At 41.6% G+C, this 21,663-nt stretch overlaps 2 protein-coding genes across 2 annotated transcripts in view; one reads left to right on the forward strand and one right to left on the reverse strand.

Moving 5' to 3' along the window:
* sec24c (SEC24 homolog C, COPII coat complex component) overlaps positions 1 to 9,819 on the reverse strand; it is a 55,336-nt gene extending 45,517 nt beyond the window's left edge. Inside the window, exons 1-2 of the mRNA XM_052041594.1 lie at positions 9,696 to 9,819; positions 1,263 to 1,465 (exon numbers count right to left, since the gene is read on the reverse strand). Of these exons, the coding sequence (XP_051897554.1) occupies positions 1,263 to 1,428 (166 nt within the window). The 5' untranslated portion in view covers positions 1,429 to 1,465; positions 9,696 to 9,819. The remainder of the gene's footprint in view (positions 1 to 1,262; positions 1,466 to 9,695) is intronic.
* Positions 9,820 to 18,973: 9,154 nt separating this feature from the next.
* The window catches only part of synpo2lb (synaptopodin 2-like b), a 34,552-nt gene continuing 31,862 nt past the window's right edge, over positions 18,974 to 21,663 (forward strand). Inside the window, exon 1 of the mRNA XM_052041347.1 lies at positions 18,974 to 19,078. Within this exon, the coding sequence (XP_051897307.1) occupies positions 18,974 to 19,078 (105 nt within the window). The remainder of the gene's footprint in view (positions 19,079 to 21,663) is intronic.

The raw sequence follows: 21,663 nt of genomic DNA on the forward strand, positions 1-21,663 counted from the left end.
ACAGCAGGTGGGGATATTTAGGTATAATTTAAATGCACCCCCAAAGAGAATAAGTGAGAAAACTTGGCAACTGAGGATCCATGGATAAATGCAAAGCAAGCAAAACAACATGATTAAATGAGTGGTCAAGAAACAATTCGTTCAATAACCAAAAATTGACATAAAAATCATGAGCATGGTCTACAGTTTAATGTTGTTTCTGTCAATATCCCTCCTTTTGGTTAGTTTTTCAAATTATCTTTAATTTACATTTCAAAAATCAGCATTTATTCAGTCTGCATTTTTTCTTGGAAGTGGAATAAAGTCAAACTTCAAATGAATTATCCCTTCTCAACAACCTGAAATATGCCTAATGGAGATTTCAGTATCAGACAACAGAATTCAATTAAAATGTTGGGTTTAGACTTCCTTCAAGAACAGAATAAACATTTCTGTAAAGGTATACAACTTGGCAAAATATCCGGTAGTTTCCAAAGTTTCTTCAATCTGCCTGATATTCAGCATTAGTGGACAAAGAATACGGATGGAAAAAGTAAAGTCTCGAAAGAATCTTTTCATGATCCTACTTAGTATTCAACAGCAAAGATTATCAGCATCTTGCAAGTCAATGGAAATCATTCATTTGATGGAAAATTACATATCACGACAAACAAAGATTTTTGGTGAGACGGCATTTAGAGTACTACGTGCAATTCCAGTTGCCTAGCCATAGGAAAAATGTAATTAAGATGGAAAGGGTGCAGAAAAGATTCACAAGGATGTTGCCAGAACTGGACTGCTTGAGTTATAAGGAGAGACTGGATAGGCTGGAGCCATTTTCCCTGGAGCTTAGGAGGCCAAGGGGTGAACATGTGGAGGTACATAAAATCATGAGGGACATAAATAATATGCATGGTCAGACCTTTTCCCCCAGGGTAGGGGACCCTAGAAGTAGAGAGCATAGGTTTAAGGTGAGAGGAAAAAAATTTGAAAAGAACCCAAGCGCAAGTTCACCTCCCCCCCCTCCCCAGAGAGTGGTGAGTACGCAGAACAATCTGCCAGAGTAAGTGATAGAGGCAAGTACAATTAAAGGGTTCAAAAATATTTGGACAGTTATTTGAATAGGAAATGTTTAGAGGGATATGGGCCAAATGTAGGCAAATGGGACTAGCTCAGGTGGGCACTTTGGTGGGTGTGGACAAGTTGAGCCAAAGGGCCTGTTTCCATGCTGTATGACTATTCTACATTGCATCAACTGTGTTTTGTTTTATTTCATTATATACCTTGTGGCACAGCAGTTTGTTGGTAACCCTGGACAGGTCCGTTGTATGGTCCATATTGCGGGGGTGGAACACCAGTCATATGCTGGTTGTCATATGCAAACTGTTGGTACGCTTGGTAACCAGGCTGAGGCTGCCCATAAGATGCCATGTGACCCTGCTGATTCATCTTTATTTGGCCAAGTTCATCCCCAAACTGATGTTACCTGAAGTTAGAAGAGAAAGAACACATCAGGTCAAAATTCTCATTACATTCTGCAAAATTCTACTCTGTGCATTTTTCATTATAGGCAAAGTGCATGTTCACCCTAAAAAAGTTCTCAGTTTCTCATGGACTGAAGGGCAAATGTCATCTTACATAGATAGAAATAGACAAATCAGTGCACTGTTATAGATTACAGATAGGGTTCTGCAATGACTGTTCACCAGCACTTTAATTCAGAAATTAAATTTAAACAGTGCCGCCATAATATTATCAGTTCCTGAGTCAGACTCTTCCTGCCAGATAAAGAGGAGGCAAACAGCAATGTATTATTAACAAGATAGAAAGAGTCTGGGAATGGTAGGTATATAGCATATATTGTGCCATCTTTGTCAGCCAAGTCACAATACAAAAGTGATAACTCTGGAACAGGATTAAACAGCTTAAATGAGAACAAAAATATGATAATTTTTTTTCAGTCAGATTGAATGCATGATAAAAATCAAAAAAAACTGCAGATGTTGAAAATCTGAAACAAAAACAGATAGTGATGGAAATACTCAGCAGGTCAGGCTGCATCTGTGCAAAGAATAACACCACCAATGTTTCAGGTCAGAACTGAAAAGGAGATGAATTAATATGTACATATTGCATGTACATGTCTGTTCCAAATCTGTCTAGACTGGTTGCTTAACCCACATTAACAAGTACTTCCCTTCAGTCCCCTTAGCACACAGACAAGAGCTGCCCTACCATTGTCTCCCTCCTGACTTGTAACAGCTTTCCAACAAGGAAGCAGAAAAGGTTGCCAAACATTCAGCTATGAACACAATGGCAAGTCTCCATATTCTAATAGTATCCGAGAATCATTTCTTGACAATATTATTGCTCTTTTAAGACAAAGTAATAGATTTTGCATGATGATTGCTTATACCTGATACAGAAAAGATTGGTCTTGGTAATTATGTGCAAGTTCCAAAAGGTAATTCATCTTTAAATTACACTGGCATAAGGTGGCTTCCACAACTATCAAAGAATTTTATGACAAAGCTATATTGTTATTCTGATCAGGTATTTTGTAGGGGAGCAATTCACATCTTAAAAAACTGACTTGATTTTCAGATCTGAAAAATCCTAATATGTTGGGTGAAAAGAAGTAATTTATCAATATGCTGCAGACAGCAGAAGCAAATAAACCCTTGGCTTGCATTGTTTCATATCCTGCAGTATTTATGAAAGTGAAATCGAATCTTGCTGCACAACAGAACAGAAAAAAAAACAATGGTATTATTAAGGACGGTGAAATATTTGCAATTAATCAATTATGGTATTTTGATTAATTGTTGCTTCAGCATTACTTTCATACAATGGTACCAAAAAAATAAGAAAACTTCAGATTAGCTTTGGCAGAAGATTCAGGGATCAGCCACAAGATGCTGAAATTGAAAATAATTAGAACATAGAACACTACAGCACAGTATAGGCCCTGCAGCCCACAATGTTGTGCTGACATTTTATCCTGCTCTAAGATCTATCTAACCCTTCCCTCCCATAATCGCCCCACATTTCTCTATCATTCATGTCTATAAGAGTCTCTTAAATGTCCCTAATGTATCTACTGTACTTTTCTGTTGTATTTTGTACTTCTGTTGTATGTGGTACTTTTGAAATTGAGCCGCTTTTCAAATACACCCGCTCACCAAGTGTCAAAACTCAGTAGTAGACTAAGCCATCCAGGTGCCTTTGCTCATCAATATTCCCTAATTATCACCATTAAAATAATGCTCTGCCCTTCTGCTTTTCCTGTTGAAGTACATAACTTCATATGCATCCATACTGTATGATGCCTATCATATTTGTCTACTCACTCAGCTCATCCAAGTTGCCTTGAAGCTTCTTTGCACCTTGCTTTGTGTCATTGGCAAACAGAAATATTAGAATCCTTCATCCAAGTCATTGATATGTATTTCAGACAGCTGGGACCCAAGCACTGATCCTATTAACCACTGCCTGCCAGTCTACAAGACTCAATCCTACCCTCTTTCATATCTGTGAAAGAATCATCAGTCCATGCCAGCATATTACCCCTATCCCACGTTAATTTTGCACACTACCTCTTCTTACCTGGAACTTTAAAGTCCTTCTCAAAATGCAAATACACTATATCTGCCTGCACTTTATCTATTCTACAACTAAAATACTCAAAAAAAATAGCTTAGTCAAACACTATTTCCCTTTCACTTGTACATATTGACTTTGTCCAACCCTGTTCAATTGTTCTTTATAGACTATTGACCACATCTTTAAGTGTTACATTTGCCCTCTCCAATCTGCAGGAACCAAGTAAAATTTTGGAAGATGATAACCAGTGCATCTACTCTTTCCATGGCCACCTCATTCAGTATTCTAGGATGCAGACAGAGCTTGGTGCAGATCACCAAGCTCTATCAACTTTTGGCCCCTCCATACTCAAACTATTGGAGAAAATTCTTTTAGGACAGAAATATGTTAAGATTTTAAAGTTCTATCTATAGGTTATGAAACATTTATCCAGTATGTCACTTCTCTTAAGAAATCCACAAATACCACGTCCCCTCATGACTTAAGGAAATGATTCTCAATGGCAACTGTGACAAAGCAGTGAAAAGGCTTAGGTTTAACTGGAATCAAAATTGCCTAGATAGACACAGACATAAATCACTTTCTCTGATGCAGGACTAGAGATTGTGGTATCCAAGGTGGACAATAGGGAGTTGATCAGTGCATTCACCCCCAACCACCTCTCTTCCACTGTCAAACCCTCCAAAAAAAGATACACAGAAGGCCTTGAACAAATCATGATCGGAAATGGCCCACCGTTGTATCTGAGCAAGGCCCGATAACAACTCTGACAAAATATTTCCCAGAGACGGTGACAAAGTGCAAGGTTCTCATGTCAGCACATTAACTACATATCCTCAACTCTGCACTTCCTTTCCCAGTAACCTTTCTCCCCTTTACTTATCAAGAATCTACCTCAAAAATTTTCGAAGGATCTCCTTTGGCTCCTCTTTGAAGAAAAGCTTCAAAGACTCACAACCCTCAAAAAAAAAAATCTCAATTCTGACTCAAATGAGTGATCTCTTACTTTCAAATAGTGTATCACTAAGCAATGAGAGACTATTGTTTACAGAGAGGCAGTACTGGAAGTGTAGTTTAGCCACATTACTTTTGCTGATGGTGAGCAGAGTGGAATGATCCTAAAGCCAGTTTCAGCAAATGATGGATTAAGACGATTTGAATGTTTTGAGCAGGACATGCTGTCTGGCAGTGTGGCTTGAACAGGTAGAAGTAACAGCATATCAAACTACAGCGCCAAACTCATGTGCATACACTTCTTCAATTCAAGAATCCCAAGCCACAGGTTCACACTCTCTCATATTATACTTCAATTTTAACCACTGGAACACTGTCACTGTTGGAGGGGAAGAGTCCAAGACAAAGCTGACTGGAATCCACAGCCTCAAAAATTTAGTACAACTGCTATAGTAAGGAGCTTGACAACTGTATCCAAAAATAACTTGCTTTGTTTCCAGCAAGTATGTTAACCAATAAAACAAATTTCAGAGATCAACTCCCATAAAATGATGATAACCTGCTGCAGTATGCAATTCAATCTTAATCAAAGTTACTCCTGCCTGTGGAAATCAGCAGCTCCAAGGTTTTGCAAATACATTATCTGAGACTGCAGAAACTCACGCTCAGGCATTTTTACAAGTACAACGGAAGTTTTGATGAAGATGAAGACAGAGCCTTCCCAAAGGACTGCCCAAGAGTCAAGGGAAAAGGTTCAGCCCAATGGCAAGCAAAGGAATGGTAAACCAGGAAGCACCGACATGTCCCCCATAAGATAATCTTACTCATGGTGGATAAACTCACTGCTCCATATAGAAACCTCTTACACCAGGTTGTCGAGCTGCAGCTGACAACTAGAGTACTAACATAATCTCAAACTCCCAAATTACACAATGGCCTAAGGTAACAGTTTGTTGTCATGAATGAAACTTCAGAACATTATCACATTCCAAACCAAATATTCAAAGTTTACTGATCCACTGAGAACATTATCCACACCAACCCCCCCCACCCAACTCTTCATAAGTTCAATTATGATCTTAACATTTTTATTTCTGAAGAACTCTTAATTTGCATTCCACAGACACATTGAACTGAAGACAAATTTCTCAGCTATGCAAAAGGATAAAGAAACAGCAATATCCTGTATATCTGGAAACAAAAACATTAAACGATAGAGCGAAGTGTAGTCACTGCAACATTTCAAAATGAAGTTCATCCATTTACCAGAAGTCTAGATTACCAAATAGGGATCACTGACAGAAAACAAAAAGAAGCCATTCAGAAGCTCTACCAGCCTCCAATTACTATTGTGCTAATGTATGTTTAATTCATCATAGTTCAACATCCCTGGATATGCAACAAAAGTATTGACCCATCCTTAAAGCTCCAAATATCACAGACCCACTTTTGTGGGAGGGAATTTCAAATGCGTCGGCCTTCATTAAAAAATACTTTCTGAATCCCCTTCTAAGTGGATGAGCTCTAACTTTTAATTATTGCCCTTTTTTTAAAAAATTCCCCAGCAGAAAAGGTTCTGTGCCCACTACAATTAGTCTTTTTAATATGTTAAATTCACAAAGATACAAGAATATAAGTTTGCGTAATGGGTACATAAATTAGTACTTCAAGCCGTAACGCAATTTCATGTCACACCAAATACAGACAGCAGTGATGGTAGGAAAGGCTAAGACCATAATATTAAACAGAAACAGTGGTAGAGAAAGCAGCTTGATTGGGGGAAAAAAGAATCCAGAAAGGAGATATTAGTGGAAGTCAAAAAGTCAACAGAAAGAAAATACTTCAGAATAACAAAAAGCACAAGTAGGCTTATCATCCTCCAGCCTCCTCCTCTGTTCAATAAGATCACAGTTGATCAGTCTTGGCTTCAATGCCATTTTCATGCTCTCTCCCCAAACCCCTCATCTCCCTTACATTTTAAGTGTCTGTCACATTTGAATAATTTCAATGAATCTGCCTCAACAGCGTCTTGGATAGAGATTTCCAAAGATCCACAATCCTCAAAAAAAAAATTCCTTCTCATCACCTCTTAAATGGATGACCCCTTATTCTGAAACTATGCCTAGTTCTAAACATCTCCACTAATGGAATCATTATCTTGCATGCACCTGTTAATTCTCCTCAAAATTTAATATTTCATTTAGATCACTTTTCATTCTTCTAAACTTCAATACGATCCAGCCCACTCAAACTCTCTTCATATATTCATCCCTTCAACCCACGGATCCTAGTGAATCTCTCTACAGTGCTCCCAAAGAACAGGATATTCATCCTTAAACATGGAGACTAAAACTGTAGGCAGTACTCCAAATGCAGTCTTGCCATTCCCTTTCAGGATCTTGCATCTGTTAATGAAATTTTTTATTCTTATAAAATTCAAATAGGCCAAGCTTGCTTGATTTCCCATAAATGCAACTGCTCAATAACTGACTGACTGAAGTAGTAAACCAGAGACAGAACAGCAATATCACAAAAATAATGCTAATACTTCTGGTGTGCAATTATAAGTGAAAATTAATCTTTCTTCACTGGACAATCAACTAAAATCACCTCACTCTTTGCAGGCTGAATTCAGTGGGATTTGAAACAAAACTTGTTCAAGCAAGTTTTATTGCAACTTCTCATGTTTCACTGTTGAACACACTGAGGGCACACAGCTATCAGCTGCACCTGCAATTAGGCATTTCTGATAATCCATATGAGAAACTGAGTTCATGGACTGTGCTCATCTTTCACATGATCAAGACAAGGCAACAAATTATAACTTATTTCAACACTGTTCTAAAGTCCCATTTGCTTAACTGCAGATACATAGATTTTAAATTACATTCTCAGATATGTACTCAAAATTAATAACTTGGTTCATGAAGTCATTAAAAAAACAAATTAGACAACTTCTAAAACAGGAGGCTTTCACTATCGAGTATTCAGAGAAACACAATGGCAACTTGGATGAGCAGAAAAGGTGTGAAGAAAGCAAAGTTTAGAATTTCATAACACAGCATGCGTCAACTGGAAAGCTGTCACTAACCATAAAGGAATGCGTAGAAATGAAGAGCTAAAGGTAGTTAATGCAGGATGCAATGCAACTATATTAACATAAGACCACCATGTTCTAGGACAAATAACTGATGTGTGTCAAGATAGTCAGCAGTGATTGGTTAAAAGTTAATATGTGACATAATGTGGGAAAAGCTGATGAAATTAGGTCAGGAAGCCTGTGAGAAAGTTGTTGAAATTAGCTTTGAATTACCCAACTAAGGCATGTATAGAGAGCAAGGTATGTACAAACAATACATCAGAGTAAAGGTAAGCTATCAAGGTTAGCTGAAAATGCAAAAGACTCTAAACAGAGATTTCAGATGTGGTGCCTGAAAAGGCAGAGGAAGAAGACTAAATAGCTATTTTCAAAAGGAAATTTGATAAATGAAGGGAAAATAACTGCATCAATAAATTCATTCATAATAGGCTACAACACAATAATGCATGCCCTTTATGATTCTACTAAAAGGGATGAAAACTAAGTGGTAAAGAATGTGAAGCTACACAGCTTAGATTGAGCCACAACTTCAGGTCAGAGAAGAAATAATCATCAAAACAAGCCTGGGGACACTGATATAAAACAGTGATCTAACAATGGTGCAGAAGTCCGAAATCAACATTCACTAAAGTAGTAGGTAAGTTTTCCTCCACATGCTCCAACCAGTCACTGGCAATGACAAGAAATTCACGCTGAAATATGCACATGAGACATTTGCAACTTACAGGTTAAGTGTGCTGATAGGGTGTGATCAAAATTGTTAAGTTACACTATCACTAATCTTGGCTTGATTCTAGTTTAGTGAGAAAGGTGAACATACCACATGTATTTCAACAAATTCTCCAACAGGCAATACTTGGATGCACTGCAACTCAATGTACCAGCATGGCAACAGAAATCACCAGCTGATGTACCACAACCTTAAAACTCTCAGTACTCCAAACCATGGTACCAATTTAACAACCAGAAGAGAAGTACTGCAACCAGGAACAAGCATCTTTAAACAAATACGAAACAAAAATAAAGCACGTTAAACCAAAATTTGCATTTCTAGAGGTGGTGCTTGCAATGATTGGAGGATAACTCCCACACCTGAGAGAAAATTTTTGGATTCAAGTTCCACCTCAGGAGTACTTCCACCAGAAAATTGCTGCAGTACAAGGTGATGACTCACCATCATTTCTCAAGAACAATTAGAGATGAGCAATAAATGCTGACCTTGAGTTAATAAAAAGGAGTTGATCACTAACTCCAGCCTAACACTCCAAAACAACGCCAAAGTACACTACGCGTTCTGGAGTAGCACCACGCTGCTGCTAGATGTGCCTTCTTTTGGATGTGAGATCAACTCATCTCTCAGTTTAATGCAAAAGGTAGTATTTTGAAGAAGCGCTAATAAGTTCTCTCCAGAGCTCCCACCAGTATTCAATCCTCAACCAAAGATGTAAATTGAGGAGTGACCACACTCCCAACTGGCAAACCCCGAGGTCCTGAAAGATGCTGCAAAACTCTGTCTATTATTTCACTGCAGCCAATGGCCTGAGCCCAGGGCACATCACACAGTGAAGTGGGTTAAACGGGGGAGCGGAGTACCAACGTCTGTCCAGGAATCGGGCAGACTCTGGGGCGGACTGGACAGCGGAGAAGCACCGAAACACAGAGGAAGCAGCAAAAGATCCGGCTACTGCCCGATACAATTCACAAGCCCTTCCAGGCCCAAACCTCGGCCTTGGGGCAGAGGAGGCCAGGCCGTAAGCTCGGGGCCTGTTGCACCGAAACCCCCGGGCGGAGGAGAGTGCAGGCCTCCGATCGGAGACACACCTGTGGGACGGATCCCCCGCCAGCCCTCGCCTACTTGCTGCTTACCCCGGGCCCGGCCCGGGTGACTAACCGCCTACCTCCGGCCGAGCCCCGGCTACCAGCCGCCTGCCTCGGCCCATTCACCGCTAACCCCGGGCAGAGAGCCTTAGCCACACACACACACAGAGGCCAAATTCGGTGCCACTGGCACCAACAGTGGATCTAACCCTCGGCCCCGGACCACTCCCCGGCCACCTACCGCCTGCCCAAGGCCTCTCTCGGCGTCTCCCCTGTCGCTGCCACGTCCGTCTCTCGCTCGCCGCACATACGCGCTGACGTCAGGATGCGCTGCGTCATCGCGCACAAAGGTTCCCTGATGCTGCGCATGCGCGGAGCGAGGAGGCGCTTCTTCCCCCCCCTCCCCCCACCCGTCATGTCGCCGTCGTTCAGTTGGTGGGAGAAGAGACTGGTGGTCGGTTCAATCTGGCTCGGGACACTCAGGGAGACATCCTTTCCTCATCAATTGCCGTTTGCAGATGACGGGGATCATGAGAGATAACCTCATGGATTGGGATTCTGGATTGGGATATCAGTCCTGCATCAGAGTGACCCCCCCCTCCCTCCCTCCCCCCCTCCCCCCCTCCCCCCCTCCCTCCCCCCCTCCCCCCCTCCCTCCCCCCCTCCCCCCCTCCCTCCCCCCCTCCCCCCCTCCCTCCCCCCCTCCCCCCCCCCCCCCCCCCCTCCCCCCCCCCCCTCCCCCCCTCCCCCCCCCCCCTCCCCCCCTCCCCCCCCCCCTCCCCCCCCCCCCTCCCCCCCTCCCCAGGAGCAGGAATCCGGGCCCAGTGACGCCGAACAGGAGCTGAAGGACCACGGTCAGGGGGAGAGCAGCCGGCCCCTGGAGCCTGCTAGCTGAGATACCATCTGAGCCAATCTTATCCCCGACACCACTTTCTCAACACTGTCAGTCTCCTCCCAGGCTCCGCCTCCACAGCTCCCTGGGTTGGAGACGGCCACCCTTTGAGAAAAGAAATCCTTCCTCCTGGCTCTATTAAATGGGTGACACCACCCCCCCCCCCCCCCCTTATTCTTAAATGGACCAGAAACGTTTCGACTGGGGCCCCTCCCCATAGTTGTTGCTTGGCTGGCCGAGTTCTTTCAGGACCTCTGTTTGACCCCCTTATTCTGAAAATTTGCCCCAGTCGTTCCAGACACCTGCACTAGGGGGAACGGCCCCTCGGCATCCACCCTGCCAGTAACCCTCAGAATCTCATGAAAATCAAAAAACAATGAAGGTGTTGGCAATTTGGAATAAAAGCAGAAAATGATCAGCAGATATTGGGTTGAGGACTTCATCAGAACTGGTCTAGAGAGGCAGGGGTCCAAGTGGACCTGGAATTTTGGACTGGGGAGAAAGGATCAACAGTCTGGGATGAAGACTCCAAGCTAATGAAATGGGCACAGAGGTTTAGACAGCAGAAGAAGAGCTTGGGTCTTACTGGGCTTGGAATTCATTAAGATAGAGATGAAGCTGAGGCCTTTGCTGAGAACTGATCGCTTGGAAACAAGAGTGAAAATGTGGTGGGGTGGGAGGGGGTGGAATGGGATCAGAGGAAAGTGCCTGAGGAGAAAGTTATGTAAAAATATTTTAATTCAAGAGCAATTGAAGTTTGTAGTCTTTGACATCTGAAAAGAAGGAGGAAAAGTGTGTTGCAGTATCAAATGCACCGGGACTTGAGATAGACTGAGTCAGTATAATTCCAGAGCAAGACAAGAGCATACACATACCAATGTATGGTATTAAACCTGGATCTCAGAATGCAATGAGAATAGTGCCCTGAGAAACATCCGGTAATTTGAATATACCTTTGATCTTGGATGGATCCAAATTATAAAGGGTGCAATTTCAGTCGGAATCCACATGGAGAGTTGCAGCTGGAGATGTTTACAGAAGAAAGAGATGTGGCTGTGGAAGTGAATTTTGGTCAACACCTTATCGTAGACAAGAAGGGAACAAGGCAAAAGAGTCAGAGAAATCCTATTGGAGAGATGAGCAGTGCTTCAAGGTGGGCATTTCTGAGAAGTGGCGTTGAATTCGACAGTAAATGAAAATTTTAAAAAACTCAAATGCTGGAAATATGAAATAACAGAAAATGCTGTTAAGAAAGTGATAGAAAGTAGCTCAGCAGGTCAGGCAGCATCTCTGGAAAGAGAAACAGAGTCAGGTCATTGCCTTTAAGGAAGTGTTCCAAAATTTCAGTTCAAGGACCCTTCATTAAAATCTTACATATTTTAATAATATCACCTTTCATTCTTTTATATTCCAATAGGTATAGATCTCCCTGCCCAACCTCCCTTCACACATTAAACCTTTCATCCCAGGAATCAACATACTGAATCACCTCTGAACTATCTCCAATGCACATACATCCTTCTTTAAATAAGAGACCAAAATTATATACAGTACTTCAAGTGCCTTCTCACTGGCACCCCGTAAAATTGCTGTAAAACTTCCATACTTTCGTATTCCATACTACCTTCAATAAATGCAGCAGGGTAATGATTCTAAAGCTTATTAGTTGTGTGCCTGTTAAAGAAGGAAAGGTGTACTTCTGTTGAGCAGTCCATTGGAGTCAAGGATGACTTGCTTCCATTTCCAGTTCTGGTGGGACCAGTGTAGAACCTATAGACTCTGATGCAGGTGGGTCAAGAGGTGCGTGAAAGTGTGGGTGGGTGGTTACAATGGGTGGTGGTACCAGCCAGTTTAACATCTATCCATAAGACCATAAGAAAAGGAGCAGAATTAGGCCATTTGGCTGATTTTTTCAACCCCATTTTCCCGCCTTCTCCCAATAACCCTTAAATCCCTTACCAGTCAAGAACCTATCAATTGCTGCATTAAATATACCCAATGACTTGGCCTCCACAGCCCTCTGTGGCAATGAATTCCACAGATTCACCCCCTTCTGGCTGAAGAAATTCCTCATCTGTTTTAAAGGGACATCCCTTTATTCTGAGGCTGTGCCCTCAGATCCTAGACTCTCCTGCTAATGGAAGCATCCTATCCATGTCCACTCTTTTAGTGAGAGGTTTTAATGAGGTCTCATTGTAGGTTTCAATGAAATCCACCCGCCCCCCGCCTCCCCCCCCCATCCTTCAGAACTCCATCAAGTACAGGCCCAGAGGCATCAAATGCTCCTCATATGTTAAGACTTTCATTCCTGGGATCATTCTTGTGAACCTCCTCTGGACCCTCTACAGGGCTAGCACATCCTTTCTTAGATACAATGCCCAAAATTGCTCACAGTATTCCAAATACAGTCTGACCAATGCCTTATAAAGCCTCAGCAGTACATCCTTGCTTTTATATTCTAGTCCTCTTGAAATCTGTCATGGGAAAAATGAAAAGTACTTATAAAGATATTATAGCAGAGTATTTGTAAAAATTAAGGGTAAGGAGGCAAAATCACACAGTTTGTAAGAGTGAAATTATGCCTGACTAATTTATGGGAGTGCTTTGAAGAAGTCAGAGAGATCCAGCACAGAAACAGGTCCTTTGGCCCACCAAGTCCACCAATCACTGATATGCTGAAGGTAAAGGGAAATTAGTGGACGTACTAGAGTTAGATTACCAGAAGGCATTTGAGGAGGGGCCACATCAAAGGTTATCGCGGAAAATGAAAGCTCTTTATATAGCAAGTAACAAGTAAGCATGGATAGAAACTTGGTTGGCTTACAGGAAATGGAGAAGGCATAATTGGGTGGCACTTTCTCAAAGGTGCATAATTTTCTAGTTGGTAAGTTGTAATGAGTGATGTGTCACAGGGATTAGTGCTAAGGCCTCAACTTCTTACAATTTATATAAATAACTTGGATGAAGGCACTGAAGGTATAGTTGCTAAATTTGCTGATGACATAAAGGTAATTCAGAAAATAATTTATGCAGAGGACATGGGGAGACTACAAGGTGATAGAAAGTTTGAGAAAGTGTTCAAAGATCTGGAATATGGAATAAAATGCAGGAAGATGCGAAATTGTCCAATTTGATAGGAAAAATAAAAATGGAGCATAAATAATGAGAAATTGTAGTACTATGAGGTGCAGAGAATCTAGGTGACCTAGTCCATGATTCTCAAAAGGCGAGAATGCTTTGCAGTAAGTAATTAAGAAAGTTAACAGAATGTTGCCATTTATTGCTCGGGGAAATGAATACATAAATAGGGATGTCAACCTTCAGTTATACAGAGTATTGTTGAGACCGCATCTGGAGAACTATGTGCAGTATTGGTCTCCTTATATAAGGAATGATGTTTTGCACTGAAAGCTCTTCAGAAGGAATGAGTGGGTTGTCTTGTGAAAAAGGGTTGGACAAGCTAAATTATAAACACTGGAATTTAGAAGAGTGAGAGGGACATAATTGAAACATAAAAGATCCTGGGGGGTGGTCATGGCAGGGTGAATGTGGAGAAGTTGTTTCTTCTTGAGGGAAATTCTAGAATTAGAGATCACTCTTAAAGAAAAAGGGGTTGCTCATTTAAGATAGAGATGAGGCAAAATGTTTTCTCTTAAGAGGGTTTTGAATTTTTAGAACTCTTCCTCAAAGTAGAATTTTTTAATTTTTTTTAGAGGTACCAAGATTTGTGATAAGCAATGAGGTGGGTGGACAGGAAGCAGAATTGAGGTTACAATCAAATTAGCCGTGATTTTATTAAATGGTGGAACAAGCTTGATGAGTTGACTGGCTTATTTTACCTCCTAATTCATATGTTTGTAAGTATGCTCCTATTTTTATCTTGGCATTTACATGTTTCTGATGAAGGGTCTCAGAATACTCAGTACCACTGTGAATATTCCTTCTGAATTTTGAGAAATCATAGGTCAGGGATTGCTATGAGTCATTGTGGATATATTTTTCAAGGTGATTTTGAGAACATCCTTAAATTGCTTCCTCTATCCTCCAGTAGTTTCTTTCTGTCACAGAGCTTTGGGTCGAGAGCTTGTTTTGGGCATTTAATGTTGGGCGTGTGAGGATGTGGCCCATCCCTCAAAGCTGGATATGTGTAATTAGATTGTCGCTGGGAATGTTGACAGAGGATGCTAATGCCAGTTCACTTATCCTGTTTGTGGATTTGGAGAGTTTGCAGGACCAGAGTTGGTGGTCTCTCCAATGCCTTGAAGTGCCTGCTATAGGTAATTAATATTTCCAAACCATATGGAAGGGCATGGATTCCTCCTACTCATAGACTTTGTGCTGGGTTTGATATCTTCAAATACTTTTTCCTCAAGGCAGGCAAAGGCTGTGCTGGTGCACTGGAGATAATGATGAATCTCATTATTATTTCTGCCTTGACTCCTGAGATATGGGAAGTGTACTACATTTTCCAGGGTCTTATGGTTTATCTTTCTTGGTATGAAGGGTGTTTTTCATTGGTGGGAGTGAAGGTTGAGAAAAGACCTTGGTTTTACAGATGTCTCATCTAAGGTCCATTCTCTCATACGCTTCATTAAATGAGACGCTAATGATGTGGAGTTCAGCCTCTAAATGTGTGTACTGTATATGCAAGTGTCATCTGCATAATTAATATAACACCTTTCTCCACTTAAGGGCATCCCAAAAATGTTTTACAGACAAAGTAGTCCTTCTGAAGTGTCACTGTTGTATTTTTTGGGAAACACAGTAGCCAATTTATGGATAGCAAGGTCCCACATGATCTGCTGAGATATATTGGTTGCAGGATAAATAGTGTTCGCAAGGACACAAAGAAGAATATCCAAATCTTCTTTGAAAGAATGCCATGGGATTAGGTCAAATTGAGAGTGCAGACAGGGCTACTTTGTTAACATCTATTCCACCCATTACCTGCTCCAAAAATTCTGAATTTTTTTGGCCATACTGTGTCATTTTCTCTCTCTCTGTTTCCTCATCACTAAATCAGTTCCAGGATGAAATCTCTTACAGGATTTCACATGTATCACAATCAGCTCATAATCTGGGTAAGGGTCCTCCCTCCCACTTTAACTTGTGTCTCCCCTATCTGCTGAGTAAAAGAACTTGAATTTATTCAGTGCATCTCATTTCAAATTGTAATCATATCCCAATGTCCTCTACAACCAATGAAGTTGTTAATCATCAGAGAGATCCAACCATACAGCTTGCTCTCAGTGGTACACTAAAGTGCCAGGCTGGATTATGCATTAAGTCTCTGGAATGTGACAAATAATTTATTTCTCGTCTAATGAATAGATACATAAATATTTATTATTTTGCCTAGATTTAGTTCTAATATACAACACATTTTATGAAATATCAGATTGACAAAGGAATGAGTCCACAGGAGAAGTAAACAGCTTGTCTGGCTGACAATGATTGGTACTGGCTGATTAGACACTGTGGGAAAAGTGAGCAATCAGTTTGGGAAGTAATTGACTGACATTTGTCTGACATGAGGGAGGGCTTTGTACACATTGCAACTATAATATTCCATGCTGGCCTGACTCCAGAGGGAAGCAAACTGGACAAACCACTCTTACACCATTTAATTTAAAGTCACATGGTAAAGTGTGTGTAATATCAATGTCTTTAATTCACAGTTTCACAGGAAACACTTCTTCTGATGGAATTTATTTTAAAATGTCAACATACTTGGTGATATAAGTCTCAGAATGTTTGTTGAGAAATAAGAGACTTGACATTTCAAAAATATCAGAAAATAGAATAATGGAAAACTCTAACCCTTCAGAAGCTCCAGTTAATTCATTAGCAGTTCCTTAGTTCAGACTGGACTCCAGTGGATTCACTGTGGCATATGTGAGCCAGCAGGTAGCAATGCACTGTCCAAAAGAAGAACAGGTGAATTAACTAATGTTTGGAACTTGCTTTGAGCTGATCCAATTTATACAATACAAAGCAGGTTATACAACTCAGACTGGAGTCTTTGGTTCAGTGATGGTACTCCTCCCTCTGAGGCTGGTCTTGGAGCTTTTACTTGGAATTCTTGTTAACTCTCAAGGCCAGTTGGTGTGTGTGGCACTTCAAACCACATTGGACAATCCTCTTCTCCACCATAATGGAGCACTTACGTTATTCCCTGTTCACTTGTTATTCACAAAGAAATTTTTTCCATTATATATTATTCTCCCCAATGGAAAAACAACTTGAAGATATAAAATGTCAATTTTGCACTACAAATCAAGGCATTTTACAGGGAAGGTAAAGATCCAGGCATTGAAGAAACTGGAGAAACTTCAGAAGGTGACCAAGGATGAGGTTCAAAAGTAGACTGGAATTTTTTGTAGGTTGGAGGATTGAAGTGAGTCAAAGAAGATCATAGTTAAGGAAGGGATGGACTGACAGCATTTGGAGTAAGTTGGGATGTAAGGCTGTGAATCCAAGGTGAAATGAGCAGGAATCATGGGCCAGGTTGAAGATTTTGAAGTCCCTATGTTCTCAGTATGAGCAGCAAGTGGAACAAGGATGCATGGGAACAGAAGGTGGGATTCTAGATTTGAAAACACCAGCCACACTCTTTCTCTCATAGATTTCGTAGAATAAAGGTTTCAGTGACAGTGCTGTATATTCCTCTTTGCCCTGAGAAAGCTCAAGCAGGCCTTCTTAATGCTACTACTATCCATGTGGTGATTGTGCCAGCTAGGTCGGGAAATTCCAGGATACTCTAGTTTGGATGAAGGACTTGGAGACACTGGTATTCCCACAGCATTACTGCTCTTCTTCCCGATACTGCTTGTGAGGAGTATGCATAAAAGGAATGTTATGATTCATGAACAGCACGGAATTTCTCTTCTGAGCAGTAAATTGCAAAACTCAAAACTTTATGTTGCTTATATGATGCTATGTGCCTGTGATGCTGCTGCAAGTAAGTGTTTCATTCACCTGTGCACACATGTACTTGTGCAGATGACAATGAACTCGACTTTGACAACCTAAGACAAGTTGCAAAGTAAAACCCAAGCATTCTCTTGGAGCTTTCAGGATCTGACAGTAAGATTACCCTTAGTCTTTGAAGTGTCAATTGTTCTTAGTGGCTACCTCTGAAACAGGTATTGTATATAATTACCATTCCATGTTTGGGTTTGTAATCTCAACTGACACCCAGTGCAGAATTGAGGGAGTTCTGCACTTTCAGAGTAGCTTTATTTATATGTTAAAGAAAACACAGGGGTGCAGCACTGCTGCCTCTCAGTTCCCAATATCCAGGTTTGATCCTAACCTTGTGTGCTGCCTGTTTGGAGTTTGCACATTCTCCCCATCACAGTGTAAGGTTCCACCAGATGCCCTAGTTTCTTTCCACATCCCAAAGACATGCTCGTCCATTAATTGATTAATTATCCCTTCCTGTGGGGGTGAGCAAGTGAGAGAATAAGTTGCAGGACACCAGGGAGATAAGAAGGTGGGGAAGGACTGATAGAACTGTCCTGCTGGGAGCTGGCATGGACCTGATGGTCTGAATGGCCTTCTTGTGTAATAGTGGGTAATGTCTGCCTTCTCAGGTGAACATGCAGGATCCCAATGGAACTATTGCAAAGCAAATAATAATAATTGAAAAGCAAAAAAAACTACTGCAGCTAATGGAAATCTGAGATAAAATCGGGAAATGCTGGAGATACTCAGAAAGGCGGGCAGCATAGGTGGAGAGAGAAACAGTTTACCTTTCATCAGAACCGGAAAGTAAAGTAAATCGCTCTGTTGCCTTCAAATTGACCAGGAAATTGGCTGAATTGTCGCAAGGCCTTTTTTTTAACATAATATGACTTATTCAAGTAAATCCTTCTGCCGAATCAAAAATATCTTGCATAAATGTTGTGAAGGGGTAATTTGCATGTTCTGATTTGCATAATAAATGTATTTCTGCGTTGTGGGGTTCCGCACATTCAGGACTACAAGGCAGAAATGTTATTCTTTGCAATCCAAACCAAAGATAAATTAGAACCCAGATCATGCCCGAAACTATCAGAAATTTCTCATTTCTATTTCCCTTTCCTTGGAGCAGACTCGATGGGCTGAATGGCCTGCTTCTGCTCCCTTGTCTTGTGATCTTGTGAAATGGGCATTGTCCTTTCACAGTCCCGTTTCTGTATTAAACCAATGTCCCGAAATACCTTCGCTGCAAATCGCTGCTAAGACCCTGGAAACAATAGTGGCCAATGTGTACGTGATCTCAAACCCAGCTCTGTGCCTTTTGTGTTGCTGCTGGTGACAAAACAGATAAAACCGACAAGGGGCTCTTCAGCAGAGTTTTAAAGCGATGGTTCAACCCTGAAGACAGACATTTGCAGTTTCCTTATGGATCTTTCCACAGCAGCGCTGTGAGATTGACGCAACATGTGCTGAAATTTGGCCTTGAATCAAGAGCCCTTAATGTTTGCTGCTGCTTTGCTGTAGAGAGGAGACCAGAGACCAGTGTCTCGCACTGACCTCCCGGCGCCTGACCAGCCAGTTCGGACAAGATGTGAATGATGGGGAGATTCAGGGCCATGAAGAACTCCCGGGGATACAGCGTTGGCTGAAGAGCAAGAGAGGTCATGGGGACCGGGGAAGAAACCCTCGTCACCCTTAGTGGTGGGGCGCCCTGGGGCTTCAGGCTACATGGAGGATCCCACCAAAACATGCCGCTTCGAGTCGCCAAGGTAGGACAGAGAGCCAGTATAATAACCCACCCCGGCCAGGGAAAGACCCCACAGTGAGAGAGGGAGACCCGCCAGAGAGAGACCCCACAGAGAGAGAGAGAGAGAGAAAGACCGCAAAATAGAAGAGAGAGAGAGAACCCTACCTCCGAACTCGGGGAGATCAATACCCCAACAAAGAAAAAAGGACCCTAACCCGCAGAGGAAGGAGAGAGAACTTCGACTGGTAGAGAGAGAGAGAGATAGAGAGAGAAAGAGAGACCCTCAAACGCAGAGAGAAGAGGGAAGACCCCCAAACGCTACACGAGTTAGAGGGAGGGGTCCCTGGCAGAGAGCCAGAAAGGAAGACGCTCGCCCAGAGGTCACCCCTCCAGGGAAACCCTCATACCATGAGACACCCCAGAGGTTCACTCAACGAGTCCCCGCACTGCCACCTTTCAACTGTAAAGGGTTTGTGGAGTTCGGGGGAGGCACACAATGTCACCGCACTGCAACACTTTGTACTGTTTTTTATACTGTTGCTATACTCAACCCGTTTTTTGCACACTCGGTTTATAATTTGATCCCAAATTACTCGGTGGCGGGGGGGGGGGGGGGGGGGGGAGGGAGAGAATTTAAGATCTGTCGGTAAAGTCAGTCGGTAAAGACTGACTTTGAACGGTGTCCTGTGCGAACCGCGGGGAGTTTGACAGGAGCCAAACTCTTATCAGGATTTCACATGTATCATATCGTTTTACCCTGTTGCTAAGGCCCTGCGCGTGGAATCAATATCACCCCCAGCTCCAATGCATTTCTAGCAAGACTCTTCAACCTGTAACATGAATATACGCACAAGACAAGTTAAATTATTTTATATGTATTTTCAGCGAAAACTTTTCCAAGCCCGTTGTTTTGGTCACCCTGGCTGGTAATTAGGAATATTCACACATAGCGTCGAAACTCGCCAGCTCAGATTGGGTCACTCGATGCGCTTGCAAAGATACGCACCTATGGCGGCCAGAAAAATTGGAGATCAGATGCCAAAGACAATCCAAGACAGGGAGGGGAGGAGGATACTGAAATTTGGTGTTAATTCTTTCTCTAGTCCCCATTCTGGAATAACACTGGAACCCAATTTTTGGTTCTTACCAAATACCTGCCCTACAGAAGTGACAACACTACAAAAGTACACCATTGGCTGTAAATTGCGTTGAGGCATTCAGAGGTTCTGAAAGGCACTTTACAAATTCATTCTTTCTTTGACCCAAGTATATTCATGGCCTTTTCACATAGCCAGCACAGGCATATTGGGCCAAATAGTCTTTTTATGTGTCATTCTGTGATTCTCAATGGCTAATTTATTCATTGTGCTGTTTTCAGCTGTTAAATACTTTGTTGAGACAGTTATCACATTGGAAAGAGAATAAATAGATGGTATAAATGACACGAAAATAAAAGAAGGTTTGTGACCTGTATGTGAGCTAATAGTTTTGGATCAGAAATATCCCAGCATATCCCAGTCTCCAGTTCAGGTTTTCAAGGTACATGGTTCCTCATATCCTGATGGAGTGTGAAAGTAATTGTCGATTCTGTGTACAGACAATGGCAAATCTACACCAATTTAATTAAGTTGCTGATTAACCCATTCTTTTTCATTGACTGCATTTTACAGAATATCATATAGTCGTTCAAGGTTAGAGTAAGCAGTAATTGCAGTTGCAATGTCAATAGTAGAAACTGTTTTTGCCTTGAATCACAGTTCAAAACAAGCAGATGAGCAGCCTTATCTTTCAATTAAAGTTAGAGACAGCAGAGTGGATTGGGATTGAGAAGAAATCTTACCTTCCTGTAGCTGAGAGTAGGTATAGTAATGAGGGTTACCGCCAGTGAGTGCAAAGAGAAAGTGAAGGGGTGGGAGAAAGCAAGAAACAGGCATAGAAGATCATTTTCAGAGAAAATATGTAAAATAACACTGATCAAATTTGTGGTGCTAATTTGATTTTGCAGAGATTATTAGTAACATTTAAGGTTAGGGACAGCAATCGTTGGAGTCAAGCCTTGTTAAAATTGCAGTCCATTTCAAACATCTAGAAATTTTCTCCATTCATTTGTGCCTATGGAAACATTGTTGGTGACAGTGAGTGGAAGAAATATTACTTTGTGAAAAATGTGGAGAAGGACGATGAGGTAAATTGGGTAGATGAGAAGTCATTGGTTGGTTGAGTCCTTGGAGATTTGAGCCTAACATGATGATAAGATAATAGTATTTTTATGAATTTGTTCAAAATTTGACACAATCCAAATAAAGAGGTCATAAAAGAGCAAGAAGAAAACTTGCAAGCAGCCAGGAGAGTTTTATAGGACAACAGAGGAGGATAGATTTGGGACAACACACACAAAATGCTGGAGCAACTCAGCAGGTCAAGGCAGCATCTACGGAGGGAAATAAACAGTTGCTGTTTCGGGTTGAGACCCTTCATCAGGACTGGAAAGGAAGAGGCAGGTCTCTTCAAGGTGATGTGCAGTATCCATTTAGTTTAAAGTAAATACAGATCCAATGCAGTCAAAGCTGAGTCAATATTCAGATATGCTGACTTGTATTTTGCTCT

The sequence above is a fragment of the Pristis pectinata genome, chromosome 30, assembly GCF_009764475.1.
Source record: "Pristis pectinata isolate sPriPec2 chromosome 30, sPriPec2.1.pri, whole genome shotgun sequence".
Taxonomy (NCBI): domain Eukaryota; kingdom Metazoa; phylum Chordata; class Chondrichthyes; order Rhinopristiformes; family Pristidae; genus Pristis; species Pristis pectinata.